The sequence below is a fragment of the Erinaceus europaeus genome, chromosome 14 (assembly GCF_950295315.1).
Source record: "Erinaceus europaeus chromosome 14, mEriEur2.1, whole genome shotgun sequence".
Taxonomy (NCBI): Eukaryota; Metazoa; Chordata; class Mammalia; order Eulipotyphla; family Erinaceidae; genus Erinaceus; species Erinaceus europaeus.
Window position 1 is genome coordinate 41,378,828 of NC_080175.1, and position 24,233 is coordinate 41,403,060.

At 50.9% G+C, this 24,233-nt stretch overlaps 1 protein-coding gene across 3 annotated transcripts in view; it reads right to left on the bottom strand.

Moving 5' to 3' along the window:
• Positions 1-24,233, bottom strand: part of ADCY1 (adenylate cyclase 1) — a 99,099-nt gene that overhangs the window by 69,541 nt on the left and 5,325 nt on the right. For 2 of the 3 annotated variants that reach the window (XM_007536398.3, XM_060171571.1), the window contains exons 2-4: positions 15,245-15,394; positions 3,169-3,287; positions 818-929 (exon numbers count right to left, since the gene is read on the bottom strand). In XM_007536398.3, coding sequence (XP_007536460.2) covers positions 818-929; positions 3,169-3,287; positions 15,245-15,394 — 381 coding nt within the window. The remainder of the gene's footprint in view (positions 1-817; positions 930-3,168; positions 3,288-15,244; positions 15,395-24,233) is intronic. The other variant, XM_060171570.1, reaches the window with a different exon arrangement.

A 24,233-nucleotide genomic window follows, 5' to 3' on the forward strand; every position in this document is an offset into this window, starting at 1 on the left:
TGTTCCTACCTGCACGGGGGAACATGAGTTTCGTGAGTGATGGAACAGTACTAAAGATGTGTCTCCTCTCTGCCTCTCTGTAGGCACACAACGCAGTCAGTCAAGTCCCTATACACACCCTCCTATCAAACAAGAAAAAAAAGTCGCCACGAGGAGAGGTGGAGCCCAGAAATAATGTTAGTGGCAAAAAGAAAAGAAAAAAAAAGAAGAGATGAACTTGATGCCATGTCCTTGGGTCCCCTGAGTCCTTGCAGGGCCAGGCAGGCAGTGTTGGGGTGTAGGGAGTTGCTGGTGATGACACTGCCTGGCACAGATGGATGCTGTTAGTCAACCTGGCCGGGCTGGAGCTCTGCAGGACTAAGACGAGACCTGCCCATCCATACTCAGCATAAGGCCCCAGAATGTGGTTTCAGCAAGGGCCCTGGGGCCGGGAGACCCCACCACCTGTTCCCAATGGGAAGGGTTCAAGTCTTGGAGGCAACAAGCCCATAGGGGGGCCCAGGGATGAGCAGAGCACAGCAGCACAGAGCCACTCTTCAGCGTCGGGGAGGACCAGCACTGTGTGCCCAGGGGTCTGGAGCAGTGGCCTTGATGATCAGGCACCCTGTGGGAGCCGGGGGCGGGGCTGGGAGTAGGCATTCCTTACACAGCACAGAGGATCAGGTCCAGGGAAGGGAAGTGGAGAGTGAGGCTGAGGGGGGACACTGCAGCCTCCAGGCCCTCTAGTCTCCGTTGTGGACCCACCCAACCCCCCACACCCACAGCCCCCCAGAAGGTTGTTGGGTGAGGCGGGGACATAGAACACTGCTACACTCACCGTGGCCAGCTCATCAAACTTGCCGAAGAGCTCGTTGAGGAGTTTGACCAGCTCCTGGGCAGTGCACTGTGAGGCCAGGCCCGTGAAGCCCACGATGTCAGCAAAGAGGATGCTGGGGAGAGAGGGGACAGGCTGCTTCCTTCACAGACACACAGCCCCTGGCCCCCCAGACAAACCACAAGCCAAGTCAAGTCACCTCAGGATGAACCCCCACACATACCACCATGGCTGTGAGGACATCCCACCATCCACCTCCCAGGTGAGTGGACCCAGCAGAGAAGTCTGGTCACAGAGGAGTAAATGCAGGAGCATCAGAGTTCTGGCGAGCCTTCCCACAATATGGGGTGGGGTCAGCTGCCCCCACTGACCACTACAGAGTCTACTCAATGCCGTCTATATATACAGTGTCCCCTAAACAATGGAACAGCTTGACCCTAGGGTGCCCTGCACCCTGGATCATAGTTAGTGCCTTGTGGACAGAAATAAAATACTTTTAAGACATGAATGGTTAGGGGGGCAGGCAGTGGAGCACCTGGTTGAGCACATATGTCACCATGTGCAAGGACACCAGTTCAAGCCCCCAGTCCCCACCTGCAGGGGGGCAGCTACATAAGCAGGTGTCTTTCTCCCTCTTTTCTATCAATTTTATGTCTCATCCAAAATAAATAAATATATTTCTTTTAAATAAGGGCTAAAGATACAGCGTAATGGTTTTGCAACAGACGTCCATGCCTGAAACTCTTGAGGTCCCCAGTTCAATCCCCAGCACCACTGTCAGCTAAAATTGAGCAGAGGTAATCTGCCTCCGCCCCCACCCCTGTATCTCATTCCTTAAATAAATTATATATATGGATGGTCAGGTCAGAAATATAGCTCATCAGGTAGGGGCATGTGCCTTGCCAGGCTCAAGCTTCAAAACCACATGGGAGACTCCAAGGAGCTAGGGGAGCCTCAGGGGGCACATCTTCCCTCCCTATCTCTCTACCTACATGAGAAAGTCAGCCCAGGAATGGTGAAATTATCCAGCTCCATAGGAAAGGACAAAACAAGGTGGTGGCCCTCCCCCAAGCAGGTCTTCCATCCTGACACAGGTCACAGGGCAGTGGAGGGAGGGGCAGCCAGAGCCTCAGTGGAGGGCGTTGCCTCATATGGGGGCCACTACTCAGGCTCAGCAATGCTGTGTCCACCTGCAGCCCAGATAGCCTCCTGGACACCTCAGCATCCAAAGTCTTCAGCTGCAAGGAGTGGTAGGGTACGGTAGGACTGAGATCATGCAGTGTGACACACAGCCCCTCTGAGCCCTCCCTGGGGGCTGGGTATCTCTAATGAGGCCACCCAGCACCCCAAGACCCCGCTCAGAAGGGAGGAGGGGGAGGTGAGCAGGACACAGTCAGGCCAAGGGTCTCCTCCTCTGAACCCCTTGAGAGAGGTGGGTGACCTGGTATATAGCCCCCAAGTCCTCCCTGAGAAAGCATCCCTCCCTCAGGGAGACCCCAGGGTGGGCTCTGCCATGTGTACCCCAAAGCCCCTTTAGCTATGAGGTTTGGGGCAAACCATGCATTAGAGAAAGAAATAAGGGGTTCAAGAGACTTCAAAAGGAGTCACAGCATTTTTTGTTTCAGTTGTGTGGTTTCTAGACTCCTGACGCCACAGTGTAGCTCCCATCAGCACTTGCTGTCATGCCTGATACCAGAAGGCGGGAGTCATGTCATAAGCAAAAATAAATAAATAAATAAAAATAAATTGGGAGTCCCCTCCATGACCCTCATGACAGGCAGGGAGAGGAGATCCACAGGCAGAACGTGCGGATACACATAGACAGAGACTGGTGCCTGCATCTAGGGCAGGAAGCCCCCCCCCCCCAACCCCAGGAGGCCCTCAGCCATCCCTAAGCAGAGCTGCTGTGTCATCTCAGGATAAGCCCAAGTCCTGGGGTGATCCCACCTTCAGGGCAGCACACCCCAGGGGCTGGCAAGGGACTCAAGGTCCCAGGGCAGCTAGTGGAAAGCAGGGGGCTATGATTTTGTGTTATGAATGAATGAGAACAGGTGACTAGAATACTAGAAGTGTCCCTGCCTCATGCTACAGAGCAGGGGGGGGGGGAAACTGTAAGAGTGAGAGGATGGGAGGGTCTTGGTACACGATGGTGGAAATGGAGGGGAGGGGGGCCAGGTGGTGGCACACCCAGTTAAACACATGTATTGCGATGCTTGAGGGCACTAGTTTGAGTCCCAGCTCCCACACCTACAGAGGAGAAGCTTTAGAAGCAGTGAAGCAGGTCTGCAGGTATCTATCTCTCTCCCTCCCTGTTCCCCTTCCCCTCTCAATTCCTCTCTGTCCACCAGACACACCTCACATTGTCATGCCGCTGAATGTAGATCTTGTGGAAGATCCTCTCTGGAGGTTTCAAGAAGTCCTCCTTCATCTCCATGGCGACATTCCGGGGCAGCAGGCTCATGAGCAGCCGCTCCTGGTAGAGACAGGTCCTCGTGAGTCAGGGGCTCCTCCCTGGGGGTCCTCCACACCCACCTCAGGATGGGCCTGGAGAGCTGGTGTGGACTGCAGGCCCATCCTCAGGGGCCTCGGTGCTCGTTCCCTGGATACCCCTGTGTCTGTCCTTACAGTTTTTTTTTTCTATTAGCATCACTTCACTGAGGCACAGAGACACACATACAGAGAAAGAAAGAGAAGAGACTCCAGAGCCCTGCTCAGCTCTGGCTCATGATAGTGCCAGGGATTGAACCTGGACCTCAGGCATGGGAGTCTGGGGTGCTATGCCGTGCTACCTACCTTCCTCCAACTCCTTGAGTCCTTGTGGCCCTTTTCTTTCTTTGCTTTTTTTCTTATATTTAATTTCCACCAGGGTTATTGTAGGTGCTCAGTGCCAGCACTACAAATCCACCACCCCCAATGGCCATTTTTTCCTTTCATTCATTTATTTTTTTAATTTTATTTGATAGGACAGAGAGTGGAGGGGGAGGCAGGGAAGGAGGGAGGATGGGTGGCGGCACACCCTACAAAGTACACATCACAATGCACAAGGACCCAGGTTGGAGCCCTCACCACACCTGCAGGGGGATGCTTCACAAGTGGTGAAGCAGGTCTGCAGGTGTTTCTTTCTCTCTCCTTCTATCCTGTCAAATAAAATATGAAGAAAAGGAAAAAAGGAAAAAATGGTCACCAGGAGCAATGGATTTGGATCTGTAGTGCTGGCACTGTGCCACAGTGATAATCCTGGTGGAGAAAAGACAGAGAGAGATACAGAGAGGTACAGAAAGACACCTGCAGCCTTGCTCCACCGTTTGTGATGCTTCCCCACTGCCAGTGGCAAACAGAGGCTCAAGCCTAGGTCCTTATGCCTGATAATGTGTTAACTCAATTGGGTGCACCACTGCCTGGCCCAAGAGGTTCTTTTCTTGATCAGCCTTCCACACTGGTCTCCCACCTCAGGCCTGTCCCTCCGCAGGAAACTCACTCCCCAAGGGCTGATCACTGGCTGTGCCCTCAAACACCCAGCTGCCCACAGGCCCATGCCTGCTCCCTGCCCCCACACCTGCCCTCCTGCCCAATGTGGTGCCAAGAAGAATTCTGAGGTAGCCTAGAACATCCAAGACAAACAGGGTCCCCTTACCTTATAGGGGCCCAGGGGGCTTCGGGGACAATGCAGCTGTTGATCCTGGCTGCATCTACCTGAGCATGGACCAGAACGTTGTTTTTTCCCAAGGGTGAAACTGATGTCTGGGCTTTTTAAGAGAAGCCACCTCCCCTCTAGGGATTCCTGTGTCCTTCCTGACCTTGGTCTCCTCACTTAGACTCTGCCTGACTGACAGTCTGAGCCCTCCCACTCTGCTGGATGGGACACAGAGGACAGAGCCCAGATCCCGGTGAATGAGGACCCTCACAGGGCAGACAGGAAGGGGAAGCAACAGAGGCACAGTCCAGCTCCCCTAGGACCTCCTCACTACAGGCTGCTCAAGCAGGAGCCAGACAGGCATGTGACACCCTCCACCCAACCCCAAGGTGGACAGGAACAGCTCTGGGGCTCACAAGACCACTTCTGCTGTGTGTTGTGGGGAGCCCCAATCCTGTGTGACATCCTAAGATGTCCAACTGGAGCATGAGTGGGGACAGCAGTCCTGGGAGTCCATCGGACCTTGGAGGCCTGGGTAGGGGGTGGAGTGCAGGCCCCCAGCAACCCCCCCCCCCAAGTCTCTGCTGTGGCCTGAGGGATGCCTGGCATCATGCTGAGGGCTGCCTGGGGGAGGCACACATGTGGTTCCCAGCTGTGTGAATGTGTGGGAGGGAGAGACAGAACAGAGGAAGAGACACAGCCATGTGTGGGCCTGAGACTGCATGACATTAGAAAGAAGATCCTCTGAGATGTGGTCAGAGGCACAGACGCTCAGAGGGTGAGTCTCAAGGCACAAGGACGGACCCCACTGCAATGGACAGGGGTGCTGTGGACTCTGGTAGGGAGGGTGAGAGGCTCTGGGGATGAAGCCTGAGCCACGGGGACAGCAGGTGCCACAGGGACAGCAGGTGCCACCTGTAGGCAGCCACCTGTACTGCAGGTGGAGGGGCCATGGGTGGGGATTCACTGGTTGGGGAACTAGCTAGTTCAGCACCACTAGCTAGTTGATTAGCAACACAGACAACTCTAGAAGTTTCTGGAATCTCAGGCAGCCAGACAGCAGAAAAGGCTACCCCAGGAGAAGACCCTGAGGACAAGGTGTGCAGCTCTGTTCTCTCCCAGCTGCTGGGTCCTGGGGCTACCCAGGCAGGCAAGGGGTTCAGTGAGTCAGCGACCCACATGGAGGAATCAGGGAGCAGGAGAGTGGGGTGTCCCAAGACATGGCCTGGAAGCCTCCTCACTCAGGGAAGGTCATCGAATAGTCACAGCTCCATCACCATGGACGGAGGCAATGTCCCCTCTCTGCTCAGGGGTGTTGGGAGAAGTGAAAGGAACGGAGGCACCAGGGCTCCACAGGGCTAAGGAGCTCCCCAAGTACCCAAATTTCAATCCTTCACTAACTCCCTTGCCCCCTTTTATTTAAAAAAGGGGGGATATTCATTAATTCATTCATTCATTGGAGAGAATGAGAAAGCAAGAAGCCACATCACTGCTCAGATTGGGCAAATGGCACTGCCAGGGGTTGTACTTGTGGCTCCTGAGTTCAAAGACAGGCAAGCTCTGTGCTCTGACAGGCTGAGCTATCTCTACAGCCTCCCCCTACCCTCCTTCAGCCTCCACACACCCACAGAAAGGTGCCTTAGCCTCATGTCAAGCATGTGAGCCTGCCCTTTCCCAGTTCCCACCTCACAACTCCCCCACCACCCACCTTTTTCATCTTCTACCACAGCCCTCCCTGCCTACCCAGGAACCCATTCTCCCTCCCTTAACTGTGCCCTCTCCCCCCAGCTCAGCTGCCCTACTGTTCTGGGTTGAGGAGGAAAAGCTTAGCCAGGCAGTGGTCTGGGGCTGCAGCAGAGAGGGAGAGACACTAGACCTCCAAGACCTTAGAGGTAATGGGGGAGCGCACCCAGGGATCCTAAGTGTCAAGTTCACAGGGCAGGGAGAAGGGTCTTGTGTGCCCAGGTACATGGTCCCCAGTACAGCAGGATGGGGGTGGAGGATGGCTACAGCATAGTCGGCTACTGCCCCACACACACACACACTGCCACTGCCCCATGTCTCTACCGCAGCCCCACAGTCAAGGCCCTGATCTCATCTGGGCACTTGGCAGCCTGAGTGAATGAATAGCAGTGTCCAGACTCCTGCACAACTAACTGTGGCCAAGGAGATGGGGTGGGGGGGTGTCATATGGAAGTTTCTAGAATATCCCTCTAAAGACAACTGGCTCTTTTCCCTTCCTCCCTGATATTCACAGGGATACAGCTGGAGGATAAAGGTCACTGGTTGACCATTTAACTAGAGTGGAAGGGGTGTGAAGCTTTCAAGTACCAGATCTGCCATGTCAGCCATAACTAGCCTGTGTCTGAGAGCAAAAGGGCTGTGTGACTTATAGAAGCCATTGTCATATGAAATCCCCCATGGCAGACTGCATTTCCAGTGTCCATGAGCAACACATAGGAACAACCAACATGAAAAGCACGTGATGTTTTTCCATAAGGAGCAGAGCAGACCTCTGACAAGAACGGATGCCCCTATCTGATTAAAATAAAACACAGCAAAGAGCTAGGGACAGAGAATGCTGCCGACATCATGAAGATAAGATGTGAAATCTGCATTATTCTCAAACCCAGCGGCAGTAAACATTAACATCAGGAGCAGATGGCATCGCCCATAAATCCCAACTAGAAAAACAAGATAAAAAGCCAGAAATCAGAGAGACAAACACGTGGCTATGAATCATACAGAGAATCCCAGAGCGGGAGGACTCCTGGCAAGAGGGAGGACTTTTGTTCACCTCCTCCAGGGAATACAACAAAATTAAATCAAAGAGGGCAACGATCCACACAAAAACCATTTTGAACTCTGCGTGGGTAGTCTCCATAACAAGGGACAAAGAGACAGTGTCCAGGCAGAGGAGAAACAGAGGTGCCCAGTCCAGGAGAGGGACACCTCGACATGGCAACCAGCTATAATCATGATTTCTAAGGTCCAGATCATTCCTTGGAGAAGCAGGGTTAAAGTTTGCACCAAACCCTGGCAACCTGGATCCTGAAATCCCACTCTTACCGTCTCATCCTAAATGAGTCAGAGGGGCATAAATGGGAGTCAGATTTTCTACGTTTCACTCTGTCTGCTAAAATGTCAGCAACTGCAGCAACAGGATGTGACCAGTTGTACCCTGCAAAAAGGCTGTATACAAAGAGATCTATCTACTCAGGGAGAAATTATATTAATCAAAATTAAAATTCTGCCCACAGAACACAGAAAGGCAGGCTAAGTAAGTCAGAGGAACAAAAACAGAGTGAATGAATAGAAAGCAAACACTAAAATAAGATTACACTTTTAAGCTACACCACAGCAATAATTACATATAATATATATGGTGGAAATAAACAAGTTAAAAACACAAAGATTGACAGGGTAGATAAAACAAACAAAAATGACCTCACTACATGATTTCATCAAGAAACTCAATTAAAACAGAACATAAGCAGATTGTAAGGAAAAGGATAGGGGAAAAAAAAGTCATGAAGCATTGATCAATGCAGGAGTGGCTATTAACAAATAAACTAATCCTCAAAGGGTCAAAAATTACAAGAAGAGGAGGGGATTGCAATAATGAAAAAAATGGTCAATTCACCAAGAAGACACAGCAGTCTTAAATGTGTGTGTGTGTGTGTGTGTGTGTGTGTGTGTGTGTGTGTGTGTGTGTGTGTGTATCCCAACAAGAGTTTTAAAATGTGGAATTCAAAAATGATAGGGCTAAAGACACACATAAGTAAAGCTAAAATTATGGTTGAAGACTTGAGAACTCCATGTCAATGACAGAAACACTTGCAATTCAGAAGAACTCAAGAATACTCTCAAACAACAATAGCTAATCGGCATTGATAGAACAGTGCACTTAATAAATGCAGAGTACACATTCTTTTCAAGCATCCACAGGACATGGTCATAAACCAGGTCATTAAATAAACCTTAACATTTCAAAGAATATTCAAATAATAGACTACATTCTATGGCAATATGAGCTCAAAAAGTTAAATATAAACTAAAAACTATTAGCAGGAAATAATATAAAATACCAAGAAGTTAAACAAAATGTTTATTTTTTAAGTCTTTCTTTTTTATTATTCTATAGAGACAGAGAGAATTTAAACAGGGGGAGATAGAGAGGAAAGGAGACAGGAGTGGTGGTGTATTTGATTAAGTGTACTTATCATGCAAAAGGACCAGGGTTTGAGCCCCCAGTCCCCACCTGTAGGGTGAATGCTTCACATGTTGTGAAGCATTGTTGCAGGTGCCTCTCTCAGTCTCTCTCTTCCTCTCCACTTCTTTTTTTTTCTATCGAGTAAAATAAACAAATTCGAGAGAGAGAGAGAGAGACCTGCAGACCTGATTTACAACTCACAAAGCTTTCCCCTACAGGTGGAGACCAGGGTCCTGAACCTGGGTCCCTGTGCACTGTAATGTGTGTGCTCAATCAGATGCACACCTACCTGCCTTAAGCAAAATATTTATTTAAAAAAAATCCATGAATCCAAAGGATATCCCAAAAGAAAAAAAATTACATGGAGCTGGATGAAACTGATCACATAACTTATCAAGGTTAAGTTCTGGTATACAGCATGGCAACTAGAATTAATATTGATGTAACATATGTCTATGCTTTTACTTTATTGACTCTACATTGGTTTGCAATATTACAAAAATTTTAGAGATGTTTTCACACCTGCATCTATTAGTATAAGACTCAGAACACCCTGAAGCCTAGCTACACTGCTGAGGGGACCAGCAAGCACACAAGTACCAAGACCTGCTGTGTCCATCTGCCCGCCTTTCTGAACCTCTGGCATCCTTGCTCTGTCTTCTCTGGCACTGAGAGCTTCCAGAAGCTTCTGTCCTACATATGAATAGGCCACAATCAGGTTTTCCTAGGGAGTTTGGTCGTGACTCACCTATAAGACCCTCTGAGCTTGGGGATAGCTTTGGGGGGTGCCTCCCATAACTGGGTCCATCTGTCTCGTGATCAGGGTGCTCAGGCTTCCTCTTTCCTGTCTTGACACTTCTCTGGGCCAGCGTCCATGTTATCTAAGCTTTGAAGCACGAGGCAGAAGATGGCTCAGAGTCTTCTCCCACACGCTATTTTTAGCCCCCTTTCTCTGCAGCCACATACTCCCGGCCCTGATGCTCCCCATTCCTGTACCCTTCTTCTCCCTCATCAGTCTGGCAAAGGCCTTTCTGCTTCAAAGATGCAACTTTGGACTTTTTTTTGTTCTGAGAAAAAGCCCTACTGAAAGACCTTTCGAAGTCCTTTGGAATCTTTGAGTTCGTTATTTTTTAATCCAGAACTTCTTCCTCTGCCCATGTGAGCATGTTAGGAGGGGAGGAAGTAGGGTACAGTCAGTCTGGGGCTTATTCTGGCCGTGGGACACCACGGTCACCATTCTGTGATCAGCCACCTGGTCTTGTTGTCCTTCCCATCATTTGATCTCTTCAAGCCAGCCCCAATTTTCAGATTAAAACATAATCATAAAATAAAAGCAGAACTTAGTTCTTAAGATCTGCTTCCTGATGATACAGAGGCCTGGAGCTTATCCAGGAGACAGTCCACTACTCAGAAAGGGTATCTGAATCAACCTTATTTTCTGCAAGACTCTGCAGAAAGGCACAACGCTGGGCCTGGGTTTTGTTCTAAGTTGCTAGAGAAGCAGACCCAAACCCCATTCCAAGAAACCAGTGCAGGAGCTGCTGACAACTTAGGCAGCGTTTGCAAAGTGCAGCAGAGAACCTTCTAGAAGCATAGGGAGTATCCGATGAAGCAGGCAGGCCCCCTGCCCAGCCTTCTCTGGCAGCTCCTCAGGTTTCTGAGAAGGAGGGGAAGGCATTCTGATAATGGGGGGCAAAAGGGAGTGTTTTTAGTGATGGTCAGGGCAGTCAGGCAAAGTCTGCAGGAAGAGGGCACTTAGCTGCCAAAGTGATTCTTTCTTTTTCCTTTCTTTCTTTCTTTCTTTCCTTCTTTCTTTTTTTTCTTCTCTTATTTATTTCTTTTCTTTTTTCTTATTAGTGATTTACAAAATTACAAGACAACAGGGGTACAGTTCCACATCATTCCCACCACCAGAGTTCTGTGTCCCCATTCCCTTCACTGGAAACTGCAGGGCTAATATATATGGCTCATTTTTCTACTACATTCCTGCCTTTCTTCCTTTCTAAGTCACACCTACACCTATTACTATTTCCCAGTGTCCTTTTTTTCTCTTTTCTCTTAGGGTCCTGATGGAATTGGAGTTCGAGCCCTCTGGTCATCTTCCCCTAAAATTCCTCCCCCTCTGGGAGCATGTATCAAAATTCTTTTTGGGGAGCAGGAGGTGCAAGGTGTGGCTTCTGTAATTGCTTCTCCGCTGGACATGGGCTTTGGCAGGCCAATCCATGCCCTCAGCCTGTTTCTGTCTTTCCTTAGTTAGGTAGAGCTCTGAAGAGGTGAGGTTCCAGGGTCTTTTTATTTGCCACCAGGGTTATCACTGGGGCTCAGGGCCTGAGCTACAAAGGGCCATCACTCCTGGTGGTCCTTTTTTATTTTTTTCCTTTAATTTTTTCTAATTTTTATTATATATGACAGAGGGAAACTGAGAGAAGAGAGGGAGATAGAGGAATAGATAGACCTGCAGCCCTGCTTCACCACTTGCGAAGCAACCCCCCCCCACACACACACACAGGTAATGAGCGGGGCTCTAACCAGATGTGCCATGATTCTTCTTTCTCTTCAAACAACCTTCACAACCAGCCAAACAGCTCACCTGGATAGCATGCAGCTTTGCCATGTGCAGGGCCCATGTTTGAGCCCACTCCCCAACACACTGGAAGAAGCTTCAGCTCTGCAGTCTCTCTCACTGTCTCTCTGCCTCTGTCTCTAAATAAATAAATAAATCAAATTAACATTTAAAAATGAAATAAAACTACTTACATGCAACCACAAGACTCAGTTCCAAATAATATAAGAGGAGGAGGTTTGCTCCAGAACATTGCAATTAATATTGCAAAAATGGCCAAAATCAGAAGTGGTTGGCACAAGATACCCAGGGCACTTCCTTTATTTTTTTTTCTTTCTTATTTTCTTACTTTCTTTTTTCTTTTTAAATGAGAGAGCCATACAGTGAATACAGAGAGAGAGAGAGAGAGAGAGAGAGAGAGAGAGACCGAGCAGAGCTTTGATCAGCTCTGGCAGATGGTGGTGCTGGGGATTAGAACAGGGACCTCGAAGCCTCAGGATGAGTCTTTTGCAGAACTATTATGCCATGCCCCCAACCCCAAGGATACCTCCTATATTGGGCGGGGGGAGGGGCAGGAGGGAGAGGGGAGTGGCCACACACAATGCATGAACTTGAGACAGTCAGAGATCCCTGGGGTCTGAGGTCAAGCCCCCTATTCCCCCTCCCATGTTGCTGCCCAGGACTCAGGAGCAGTGGCAGCATCCCACCACTTCCATCAGCTGACTCCCAGTCCAGAACCAGCATCTGGGGTAGACAAGGCCATCTGGTGTTGGAAATCTGCCTTTCAGACTGGGGGTCCAGCTGGCAGTGGTGGCCACACTGAAGCAGGCCTGCACTGTGGGCACAGCCCTGCACTAGAGGACCTGGGAGGTGGGGGAGCCTCTCAAGAGAAACACCTGCTTTCTGCACTGCCTTGCAGAACCCCAAGCCAAAGTTCTACGGGGGAGACAGGCACCACAAGAAGAGAGAAGAGAGAGCTTGGGAGACAGCCTTGTATGGTTCTCCTGACTAAGGATTTATGGTCCAGGTTCAATCCCAAGCACCAACATAAGCCAGAACTGAGCAGTGCTCTGGTCTCTGTGTTTTTCTCTCTGTATATCTTTTTCATCAAAATAACAAAATATCTGGGGTCAGGTGGTAGTGCAGCGGGTTAAGCATACATGGAGTGAAGTGCAAGCACTGGCACAAGGATCCCAGTTCGAGTCCCTGGCTCCCCACCTGCAGGGGAGTCACTTCACAAGCAGTGAAACAGTTCTGCAGGTACCTGTCTTTCTCTCCCACTCTCTGTCTTCCCCTCCTCTCTTGATTTCTCTCAGTTCTACCAAACAACAACATCAATAACAACAATAATAACCACAACAACGATAAAACAAGGGCAACAAAAAGGGAAAAAATAGCCTGCAAGAGCAGTGGATTCGTGGTGCAGGCACCAAGCCCCAGCAGTAACCGTGGAGGCTATATATATATTTAAAATAGTTAGAAGAAGAAGAGGAGGACAGAACAGTATTTCCAAGCTCCCAGAGCACCTGCCAGCCCTGCTTGGTTCTCTCCTCTGCATGGAGCACCCCCCCACACACACTGCCTGTGAGAGGTGCTTCTGACCAGCTCTCTCTTCAGCAAGCAGGGGGCCCAGCACAGATGGGGTGCAGAGTGCAGAGCTAACCCCCTCTCCAGCACCTCAGACTCCCCACCATGGCCTAGCATCCCATCCATCCTCCTCCCTCAAGCTCAGGGAGGACAATATCCTCAGCTCCTCTCATCCCGACCCTGAAGCAGGTTGGTGGGGTCCACCTGCTGAAACACAGCTGTTACTCCAGAGGTGGACACCCCGGCACCCTTCATCGGAACCAGGAGGAGAGTGAGTTCCCCTAAGTCACCTCCCAGAAATGAGGTACAACCACCCACATCCCCTTACAACACTGAGTACCACCTTTATAGAAGGCTCAAGAACCACCATTCAACTATATAATTTGCTAACCAAATTTAAGCATAAAAACCCAGGGGCCTGTCCTCAGCTCCCCCTCAACTATAACTGGGGGACACAGGAGGTCTGGTGACAGCTCCTGTGGTTCTCACACTAGCACAGGGGTGCATGGTTCAGCTGCCTAGGGACTCATTGCCTCCCTGGACTACCAGGTGTCCAGGCAAGGTGTGATGACCCTGCACTTGAGAACTACCCGAGAGATGATCACCCCCTGTTTAAACTATTCTGAGTTTAAACAGGTGGCAGTGGGGGCAAGGAATGAACCCCAGTATGGCTCCAGAGCCACTCAGACAGCTCTCCTGGGACATGGCTGCAGGCTGGACAGAGAAGGTGCAGCCAGGCCAGTTCCCTGGCTTGGTTGGGGGGCACTCAGGAACCCACACTCTCTGATCCCCACTAGTCTGAGACACTGGAGGCCAGAGGCAAAACCACAAAGAAAAATGAGGGATAGGTTTCAAAATATAGGAGAGGGGCCAGGTGGTGGCACACCTGGTCAAGTGCACATTACCATGTGCAAGGACCCAGGTTCAAGCCCCCATACCCACCTGCAGGGGGAAAGCTTTGAGAGTGGTGAAGCAGTGCTCCAGGTGTCTCTCTTGTCTCTCTTTATCTCCCTTCCTTCTCAATCTCTTGCTTTCCAATAAATAAATAAAGGTAATTTAAAATATATATAGATATACACACAGATATAAATACATACATATACATACACACAGACACACACACACACACACACATATATGAATGGATTCTGAGACGATGCAAAAAGAGAACAGGCTTGGGTGAGCACATGGTCCCTGCGGAGGAGACCAGGGCCCCTCTCTATGGGGAGTGGCTGGGGAGAACCACAAGGACCCTCAGAGCAGAGCCTCAGACACAGACATGTCGGACAGAAGCAAGACAAGCATAGTGAGTGGTCTGAATAGGCAGGAGCTGCTCTCCTCCTAGCAGGGGAGAGGGAGAAAAAGGGGGAGGGAGAACGAAGGAAAGAGGAAGGGAGGGAGAACAGAAACACTGGCTTCACCAGGACTGACCTGCATCAGAACCCAACCCCAGCTCATCCACCCCAGGTGAGCAGGCCCAGGAATCTGAATTTCTGACAGACTCCTAATGACGCCAGTACAGCATGGCCCGAGACCCGGCTCTGAGAACCACTACTGCCCAGAGTTGAATGGAGGTGTGTCTGGCCTGAAAGGGGTAAAGAAGCACAGACTTCTGGGAAAATGCCCACTTCTGCTGCTGGTAGGTGCTGTGCATCAGAGGAAGCTCTGGTGTTGTGGTATCTTTCCCGCTCTCTCCCTCTCCCATCTCTCCACCTACAGAAGCCCAGCCTGAGCCAGATGCCTGCTAGGAAGGGTTAGGGTCAGGGTTCTCCCTGTGAGAGGCCTCTCCTGGCCCCTCAGCCCATCCTCAGATGCTCCCACACAGCAGCAGGGTAGAGACCAACGCAGGGAAGTACAAGCCCAGGCATGCAGCCTGGCTCCAGAGGAACCTGTGGGCTGGGGACCGGGACAGCCAAGAAAGGCCTATGGGGACAGGGCTCCTGTGACAGTCACCATCATGGGGCCAGCCACCCCACACCACACCTCTGGGATACCACTGTACTGGGGAGTGGCCTCACATAGCCCAGGCCCTGTTCAGGGTCCCCCAGGCCAAAACCTGCCTCATCCCCCATGTCCTACACCATTCCAGGTCAGCCAAGTCCAGCTGCATCGAGGTGGACACATCAAAAAATTGCATAAGTCTCCCCAAGGTTGCTTGTGAACCTCAAGATCTGGGCCTTATCTGTTCTCTAGCAGCCTGCTCCCTACACTTGGGCCTTGCAGAGCAGTACCCCAACTCCCTGGGGCTAACCTCCTCCAGCCCACATGCAGCATAAGCCACCAGATAAGCAGGAGGCATGCATGGCAGTGCCCAGGCAGACCTCAGGTCTAGCATGCGTGTCCCTGGCTCCCCTGTCTGCAGAGTAGGCCTCTGTTCTGTGCTCCTGACCCTCAGCTCAGTTCTCCCCACAGCCCAGAAGCCCCTGCACTGACCTGCTTCTCGTTCTCGTCCTCCAGCCTCAGCCGGTCCTCAATGCAGACACGGGCTTGCAGGAATGCCTTCCTCTGGGAGCGCTCAGCCAGGATTCTCACAAACACCCCGTACATGTTCACTCCCACAAAGAGCAGGGCGTTGGCACCAAGCTGGGAGGGAGATAGCAATGCAGAGCACTAGGTGTGAGGGCCCAGCATAGCCCTGCACACATTACCATACACAAAGACAGAGGTTCAAGTCCCCATTCCCCCCCCACAGGAGGGAAACTTCACAAGTAGTGCTTGTGATGAAGTAGTGCTGTGATGAAGTAGATGAAGTAGTGCAGGTATGTGTCTCTCTCGTATGAGGAGGAGACACTAGGAATCTACCTGTTGGTGAGACTAGAGTGCACACATTACTATATGAGCAGATCCAGGTTCAAGTCCCAGAACCCCACCTGCAGGAAAAAGTTACATGAACTGCAAAGCAGAGCTGCCAGTTATCTCTCCTCCTCTCTACCTTTCTCTGTCCCACACACTCTATTTAAAAAAAATAGGCAGTTGATAATGGTGGAATCCTGCAGATACCAAGCCCCAAAATAACCCTGGTGGCAATAAATAAATAAATAAATAAATAAATAAATAAATAAATAAAACAAAAACAAAAACAAGTGATGACAGGAGACAGAGGGAAAGCCAGGTACCCTGACCATTCCTGTGGGGCCTGCACATCAAACTGTGGCCCTGGTGACCTTCAAGCTGACCTGCCTCACACTATGCCTGAGGCAGATGGGGGCAATGCACCCTGGGGCCCTCCTGCTCTGCCACTTGGCGGGGTGGCAGCCCCGGTGGCCAGGACAATGCTCTCTGTGCTCAGGAGACCATCTACTGAGCAGGCCTTGTCTGCATCTGCAGGTGGTGAGGAGCTCCAGGAGCAGCAGCTGGGGAACAATATCCCTCAGCCCAGCGTGTCAACACTGACATGCACTGGGAGAGTGTTGGCAACCCCACCCCTACGCCCCCTCAAGGTATGAGCACCAAGTTGGTGAGCTGCCCCTCCCTACAGGCACAGTCATCCCTGGCTCCCACCTGCCCCTCCCTGGCCTGAAAGTCTGGACACACAGCATATATATGACAGACAGACCATCATCTTCCAGGAGGTGAGGGAGGCACTGAGCCCTCCTGGGATGTCCTCCATGTTGGGACCCCCACATGCTCTGACCTGTGCTGCTTCTAGCCATCACTCTTGTTGGATACACAGCTGAACAGAGCTTCAAACATCCACCCAGTCATCTATCTACCCACCCACAGATCCATCTGTAATCATCCATCCATCATTCTAGTCATCTTTCCATCCTCTGACCATCTATGTACCCATCACTTACCCACTCATTTTATCACTCCATCATCATCTATCCAATATCTACCCACCCATCCAGCATCCATCCATCATTCTAGTCATCTCTCCATCCATTCTTCCATCTGTGTATACATACATCCACTCATCTATCTTTCCACCCACTGATCCACATACCAAGGCACCCATCTATCCATCCATCATTGTTTCCATCCATTCATCTATTCATCTACTGCTTTATCCCTCATCCATGCATCCATTCTATCTCTCCATCCATCTACCTATCCATCTCTCTATCTACCCACATATTCACCTCCAACTCACTTAAACCCAACTTGAGATGGGCTTTGAACATGTTTCTCCCCCAGGCTGGGTTGGATGGTCCTCCTGCCTGTGGATGGGTCAACCGGCTTCAAGAGTCCCAGGGACCTCGTGCGTCAGTGAAGATGACAATGGAACAGGAAGGACACAGGGTTTCCGGAAGGCATAAGAAACATGGAGAATGGGCATGGGCTCTGAGTCAGAGCAGTGCATGTGATTCACCCAGCTCCACATCACCTGTCACATCTGCTCAGATAAGACCCCAGGGCCCTCTGTGCTTCCTGTGTGGGTCTCACACCAGCACTGCCTCACTTCCCAGAGCTTCCAGCACCTTTCAAAGGGACAGTGACTACATGGAGAAAGGCCAGTGGTCTCTGGCGGGGGTGGCTGTAGCCTCTCCAGGGCTGACCACAGCTCACACAGCTGCTGAGTCGAACATGGATCATGACACCTGCAGAAAAGCAGCCTCAGCATTAGCACACAGCCCCATGCAGCTCGGCTTCATGGAACAGAAAGCTCACCTGGCAGACAGGCCCGTCCTGCTGCTGTCAGCTCCACAGAGACCTGATGGGGACACAGAGACTAGGGCACAGCCAGGGCAGAGGGAGAGGCACTCAGGTCTATAAATGTGTAGCCAGGAGGGCTGAGAGCTCAAAGCAGCCCCCACCCTGTGTCAAGGAAGGGGTACATGGGGGTAAGCAGAGAGCTACCTACAGACAGGTACACAGGGTGACTGGCCTCTGTTTCTGGGGCTCCTCTAGATGACCAGAGAGTGTGGAGTGTGTGTGTGTGTGTGTGTGTGTGTGTGTGTGTGTGTGTGTGTGTGTGTTGGGGTAGGGGGGGCTGGCATGGCACAGAGGACCCAGCTGTCTACCTGGAGCTCTGGTCACTCCAGGCTTGGAGGACAGCCAGCCATGAGGGTATGAAGCTGAACTCTAAGAGGATCCAAGGGACATGACCTAAAGAGCAGGACGGGCTCTGACTGGTGAGGGGAGGCCGGTCCTGCATCCAGTAGTGACCAAGATGCTAGGGGATAGGCCAGGGAACACAGGGCTTCCCAGGCAGCCATGCAGGGGAGTCAGGAGCCCCCTGCAGATTATACCAATTCTGGGTTCAGGGAGTCAGCAGAGCAAGGGTCCTGAGGTGAGGGGGTGTCACCAGGCCAGGGGGAGGCCTGGCCCCTTGAGAAGGACTATCCCTGTGTGGGCTCAAGAAATACCTGCTGACATTTTCCTGGAGCCCTTTTGTGGCTCTGTTCGACGTACCAGCCCCATCCACAACATCCAGGAGACCCTGGCCCAGCCTGGACAGATCATGCTGGCAAAGCCTGGTCTACCCTCAGCCTCACTCTCTGGCTGCAGTCTCAGTGCCAGAATGGGCTCAGGGCTGAGCCAGGCTCCGCAGCTGCCCCTTCCCAGCCCCTGGTCCCCACTCTCAAAGCTACAGTGTCCTGACCAGAGCCCAGCATGCTAGTTCCTGCCCTACACATACCTATGGGTGGGCACCCTGCTCCCTCTTCACCTCCCATCATATGAGCATGTGGAGTGCCCACCATGACCAATGCTTCCTGCAATAGCCACCCATGGAACCTAGCAGCAGCGCCCCAGCCTCGAGGAACAGCACAAGAGGATGCAGGGTGGTGGTCAGGGGCTCAGTTCACACTGTTTGCTGCCAGGACACCTGCTACCCATGGAGAAGCAAGACTGTGGCCAAGTCTGGATGGGGATGGGGAAACTGCACCCTTACAAACACACACTACAAAGGCAGGGAGAGAGCATCATGGTTCTGCAAACAGAAACTGATGCCTGAGTCTCCAAAGTCCAGGTTCAATCTCTAGCAGCACCATAAGCCAGAGCTGATGAATGCTCTGGAACAAAAGAAAAAGAAACAAGGGACTTCTGGAGGTGTGGCTATGGAGTAGGAGCCTTACAGACTAGTCTCCTGTGAAACTAGAAAGAACAACGAAAAATCACCTGAAAACTCAACACAATACAACCAGGATTTCTTCATAAACTCACTAAGTCACAGCCACCAACTTGCAGATACTACTATGATTACATCTTGACTTCCCTGGGCAGCTGACCTCAACAATGTGTCCTGGAATCCACCTCTCCAGAGCCCTACCCCACTAGGGAAAGACAGAAACAGGCTGGGGGTATGAGTCCACTTGCCATGCCCATATCTAGTGGAGAAGCAATGACAGAAGACAGAGAACTCCCACCTTCTGCACCCCACAAAGAATTTTGGTCCATACTCACAGAGAGGCAGAAATGTTATGGGAAGATGACCAGAGGATTCTGAAACCCAATTCCATCAGGACCCAGAGAGAGAAAAAGAAAAAAGGAAGGATATTCAGAAGTAGCAGTAGGTCTAGTTGCTACTTAGAAAGGAAGAGAAGGCAGGACCATAGGGAAAAAATGGCAAATATATATAGTTACAGAAATAACAGTCAACCCGTATCTATACTCTTGGGAGAACCACTGTAGTTTCCAGTGGAGGGAATGGGGACACAGAACTCTGATGGAGGGAACTGTACAGAATTAGACAGACCCCTGTTATCACATAATTTTGTGAATCAATATTAAATTACTAATAAAAATTTTTTAAAAGTAAAAGAAGCTAATAAATAAATGAGACTAGACATTCCTTAATGAAAAGAGAGAGAAAGAATATACACACTGCAGGAGAAGCCCACAGAGTAGATGGTGAGGGGCTTGAGAGCAAGCGTCCTAGGGAGCAGGTGCAGGTTGGCTGAGGCTGTCTGAAGGCTGCCCCTGGGAACCATGGGGATGAGAGGGATGCCCTATCACTCACCCCTGAGCACCTGTGGGCTCAGCCCAGCTGCAAGCTCTCATGTGGAAGCACAGCCAGTAGTTTCAGGTGTCTGAGACCTCTCTGCGATATAAAAGGTCTCCACATAGTAAAAGTTATAAAAAACCCCAGGAAACGTAGACAGACATTCTGCTAAGCATCCCAGGCGAGAACAGCGTGGTCCAAGCTGGCACAGGGCCTGCAGGCTGGGAGCGAGGGCAATTGATTGGATTATACACCCATTTGGCAGCTGCTTTGAAGGCAACTGTCCATTAGTTTCTGTTAAGGGAAAAATCTTTCTATGCAGAAAGTGAAGAGTGCAGAAACAGAAGAGGGTCGGGGAAGATAGCATAATGGGTCTGTGAAAGGCTTGTGTGTCCCTGAGTCTCTGAGGTCCCAGGTTCAATCCCCAGCACCACCATCATCCAGAGCTGAGCAGACATCTGGTCTTTCTCTGTGTATCTTCTTCTCTCTCTCTCTTGTCAAAATAAAATAAATATTGAAAAAAAAAGAGTTCACATCGCATACACATACCTGTTCATAATGTGTTTATGCACTGTTAAAAACACAGTCACTAAAGCATATTGTGACATGAAACTGCAAGTAACAATACAATTATTATTTCCTAGATAAAATAAAGAGGGTAGTTATGCAAAGAGACTCTCATGCCTGAGGCTCCAAAGTCCCAGGTTCAATCTCCTGCACTACCACCAGCCAGAGATGAGCAGTGCTCAGAGCCCCACCCTACTAGGGAAAGAGAGAGACAGACTGGGAGCATGGATCGACCAGTCAACGCCCATGTTCAGTGGGGAAGCAATTACAGAAGCCAGACCTTCCACCCTCTGCAACCCACAATGACCCTGGATCCGTACTCCCAGATAGAGAATGGGAAGGCTATCAGGGGAGGGGGTAGGATGTGGAGATCGGGTTATGGGAATTGTGCGGAACTGTACCCCTCTTATTCTATGGTTTTGTTAATGTCTCCTTTCTTAAATAAAAAATAAATTTAAAAAAATAATAAATAAATAAAATAGATAGCAGGAGCGAAAGAAAAAATGGTCACCAGGAATAATTACATTGAGCAGACATAGAGCCCCAGAGATAGCCCTGGTGGCAATAAACAAACAAACAAAAAACTACTACTCAAAAAAAAAAAGATATTGGGGGCTGGGGAGAATGCATAATGGTTCTGAAAAGACTTTTGTGCCTGAGGCCCTGAGATCTCAGGTTCAACATCCAGGACCATCATCAGCCAGAGCTGAGCAGTAGGAGGAAGGGAGGGAGGGAGGAGAAGGAGGGGAGGAGAGGGTCAGGGACAGGACAGGGCAGGGCAGGAACAGACCCACTGCCAACACACTCCTATGCAGAGTCCCCAGGGGTTATCAGTGATCACCCAGCTTGGTGACCCACACCTCTCAGAGGCCTTTCCTATAAAGTGGTTCCTGCCCAGCACCTACTCAGCCTATCCCTCACCTCCCACGGGCTTTGACAGTGGGCAACTGGCTCAAGCCATCAGTGAGGAAGGAAAACCCCATGTCCACCCATCATTCCACCCCTTAGAGAAGCGAAAACAAAGCAATGCAGCCATCTCACCAATGAGTTAGCAAGTAAAAAAGGGGGTGTCCCCAGACTTCTGTGATGGGCAGACAGCAGATCAAGACCTAGACAGCAGAAGGGACTCCTGTCACCCTCAGACACAGGGTTCTGGAAGGACCCAAGCAGAAATAGGAGTTGTGGCTATGGGACTGCAGGGGGCCTCCTAGCTGACAGCCCTGTGTGAGAACACCCACAGCCACCATGTCTCTATATCCACACCTATGGTATCCTGGACAGTGTCCCACCCACCATGGTGACTGGATGCCTAGGTTCTATCCCCGTCCCCAACTGTGTGTACACACACACACACACACACACACACACACATACACACACACACTCATGGGCACAGGCAAAACACGTGCCCATCAGACCCCATGTTCCACTCTGTCTCCTCTGCTCTGACCCTCTGAAATAGGCTGCCCAACCCCCCACCCCCCGGTCCCAAGGCACATCAAGGTCACCTCACATTAAGAACTCAAATTGGTGCCAGGTGGTGATGCACCCAGTGGAGTGCACACATTACCATGCTCAAGGGTCAAAGTTCAAGCCCCTGGTCCCCACCTGTGGGGAGGAGGAGGGAAACTTTATGTGCTGTAGAACAGTGCTGCAGGTGTCTCTGCTTCTCTGTCTCTCTCTGCCGCTCCTTCTGTCTCTCCTCCTCTATCAAAAAAAGAAAAAAGTGGTTGCCTAAGTCCCAGTAGCCCAAGGGACACCTCAGCACTGTAGTGACTCTCTGTGTGTGTGTCTCCCTCTCCCTCCCTCTCTCTCCTTCTCTTCCTCTCTCCCTTTCTGAAAAAGCAGCCCAGGAGCAGTGGAATCATATGCATGAAGTAGCAGATTCAAAAAAAAAAAAAAAAGAAAGAAATAAAGACTAATTCTCTCATGTGGAAATTAGACAAAGGCACAAAAGGCTACTGTCAGATTGGGATAGAAAGGCCCCCGATCCCCACCCCAGAGAAGCATCCTTCATCCCCACATCTGAGCAGGGAGCAACTGAGGCCCCCCAGGCCCCAGTCAGCCATCCTCTGTAGCTGTGCCAAGCAGGTGAGCCCCACTACTGCCCCCGACAGCACCTGGTGAGCCCCACTGCTAGGAGCAAGCTGGCTCCCCACTCTGCCCACTCCTACCCATGCTTTCTCAAGCCGGTACCACCTTAGAGCCTGAGTGTCCACTTTAGCAAAGGAGGCTTCTTGCTGGAGCATAATTGCAGTCACATGCCACATGCCACATGCCACATCAAAACTAGGAGCTATCTGCAGAGGGACAGGCCACTGTAAATACATGGGACACAGAATGCAGGCACGGGAGTCCCATTACCCCTCTGTCCCCGTGCTCCTGCCTCCCTCACCTGGACCTGGGCCAAGGGGCCTATCCACACAACGGAATAAGACACAAAAGGGAGCTGGATAAGTAACTGAGTGTGTGTGGATGTGAGAGACAGCGAGAGAGAGAGAGAGAGAGAGAGAGAGAGAGGGAGTGTGTGTGTGTGTATCTACAAGCAGAACATAACTTTGTGCTTGTGGACAAATGATCTGGGTGTGTCTACATGAGTGTGTGTGTGTGTGTGTGCGCGCGTGTGCACGCACACACGCACACGTGAGTCTGTGAAATAGGGTGTATCTGGGAAAGCGTGTACTGTGTGTGCACATGAGCACACTCCCTGGTATATCTGTGAGTTATATCACTGTGTGCGTGCAAATGGAGTGTGTGTGCACACATGCATGTGTGTGAAAGAAAGAGGAAGCTTGGGGAATGGGCAGTGGCGCACCCAGCTGAGTGCATATGTGCAAGGGCCCACATTTGAGTCCCCTGCACCCTATCTGCAGTGGGGGAACATCTAGTGCAGTAAAGCAAGTCTGTAGGTGTCTCTTTGTCTCTCTCCCTTTCTCCCCCTTCCCTTTTTATTTGACTTCTCTTTGTGTCTATCCAATAAATAAATTAAAAGAGAGAGGAGAAGGAGGAGGCTGTATGTACCTCATATCCTCAAACGCGACACAGCCAGCTCTTAAGGGAGCCTCTCTCTCTCTCTCTCTCTCTCTCTCTCTCTCCCTCTATCCATCTATCTATCTATCTCTCAATATTTATTCATTAGATAGAGACAAAGAGAAATCAAGAGGAGAGGGGGAGGGACAGAGAGAGAAAGAAAGAGAGGAAGGCAAACCTGAAGCCCTCCTTCACTCGTGAAGTGTCTCCCCTGCAGGTGGGGAGCAAGGGCTTGAACTCTAGTCCTTGCACAAGTTAACATGTGCACTCAACCAGGTGCACCACAGCCCAGCCCCTTCAGGGGCCTTCTCCACCTGCCTGGCTCAGCCCCAGTGTGAGCTTCGGAACCTGCATGGGTGGGAAAAGGGGTCACCCTCAGGGTAGCCCTCTGCCTTGAGCCTGTGTGAACAGTCTCCTCAAGGTCAATGCCACCCTTGGGCTGTGACCTCCCAGCCACAACGGGATGTCCCCTGCCAACTCAGGGATGAAAGGCGCCAGAGGACATTGTCTGGAAGGACTGCCGAGCACCAGCCTCTGTGGGGCTCAGCCACACCCCCAGCCTTAATGGAGACCAAACATAGTCACACACAGTAGGCAGGCTAGAAACAGTGGGTGAATAGGGGGATGGGGTGAAGGGTGGACCAGAGTGCTATCAGCAGATGCACCTGCTCCAACAGAACCACAGAAACAACCTGAGGGAAACTGAGGCATGGGGGCATGTCCCCACAGCTGGGACAGGACCCCACCTCCATGCAAGCCCCTTGCTTCCTGAATGGGCCAAGGGTCTGAGGGCTCCCAGTTTGCAAGAACACAGCTTCCCTTTGGCCCTGGGGACCCCCAATCAGAAGCCTGCTTACACTCCTCCTCTGCTTGTCTTTGAGGGTATCACCACACCACAGGCATCACTTTCAGGTGGTCAGCAAGCCCCTGGGCTCCCAG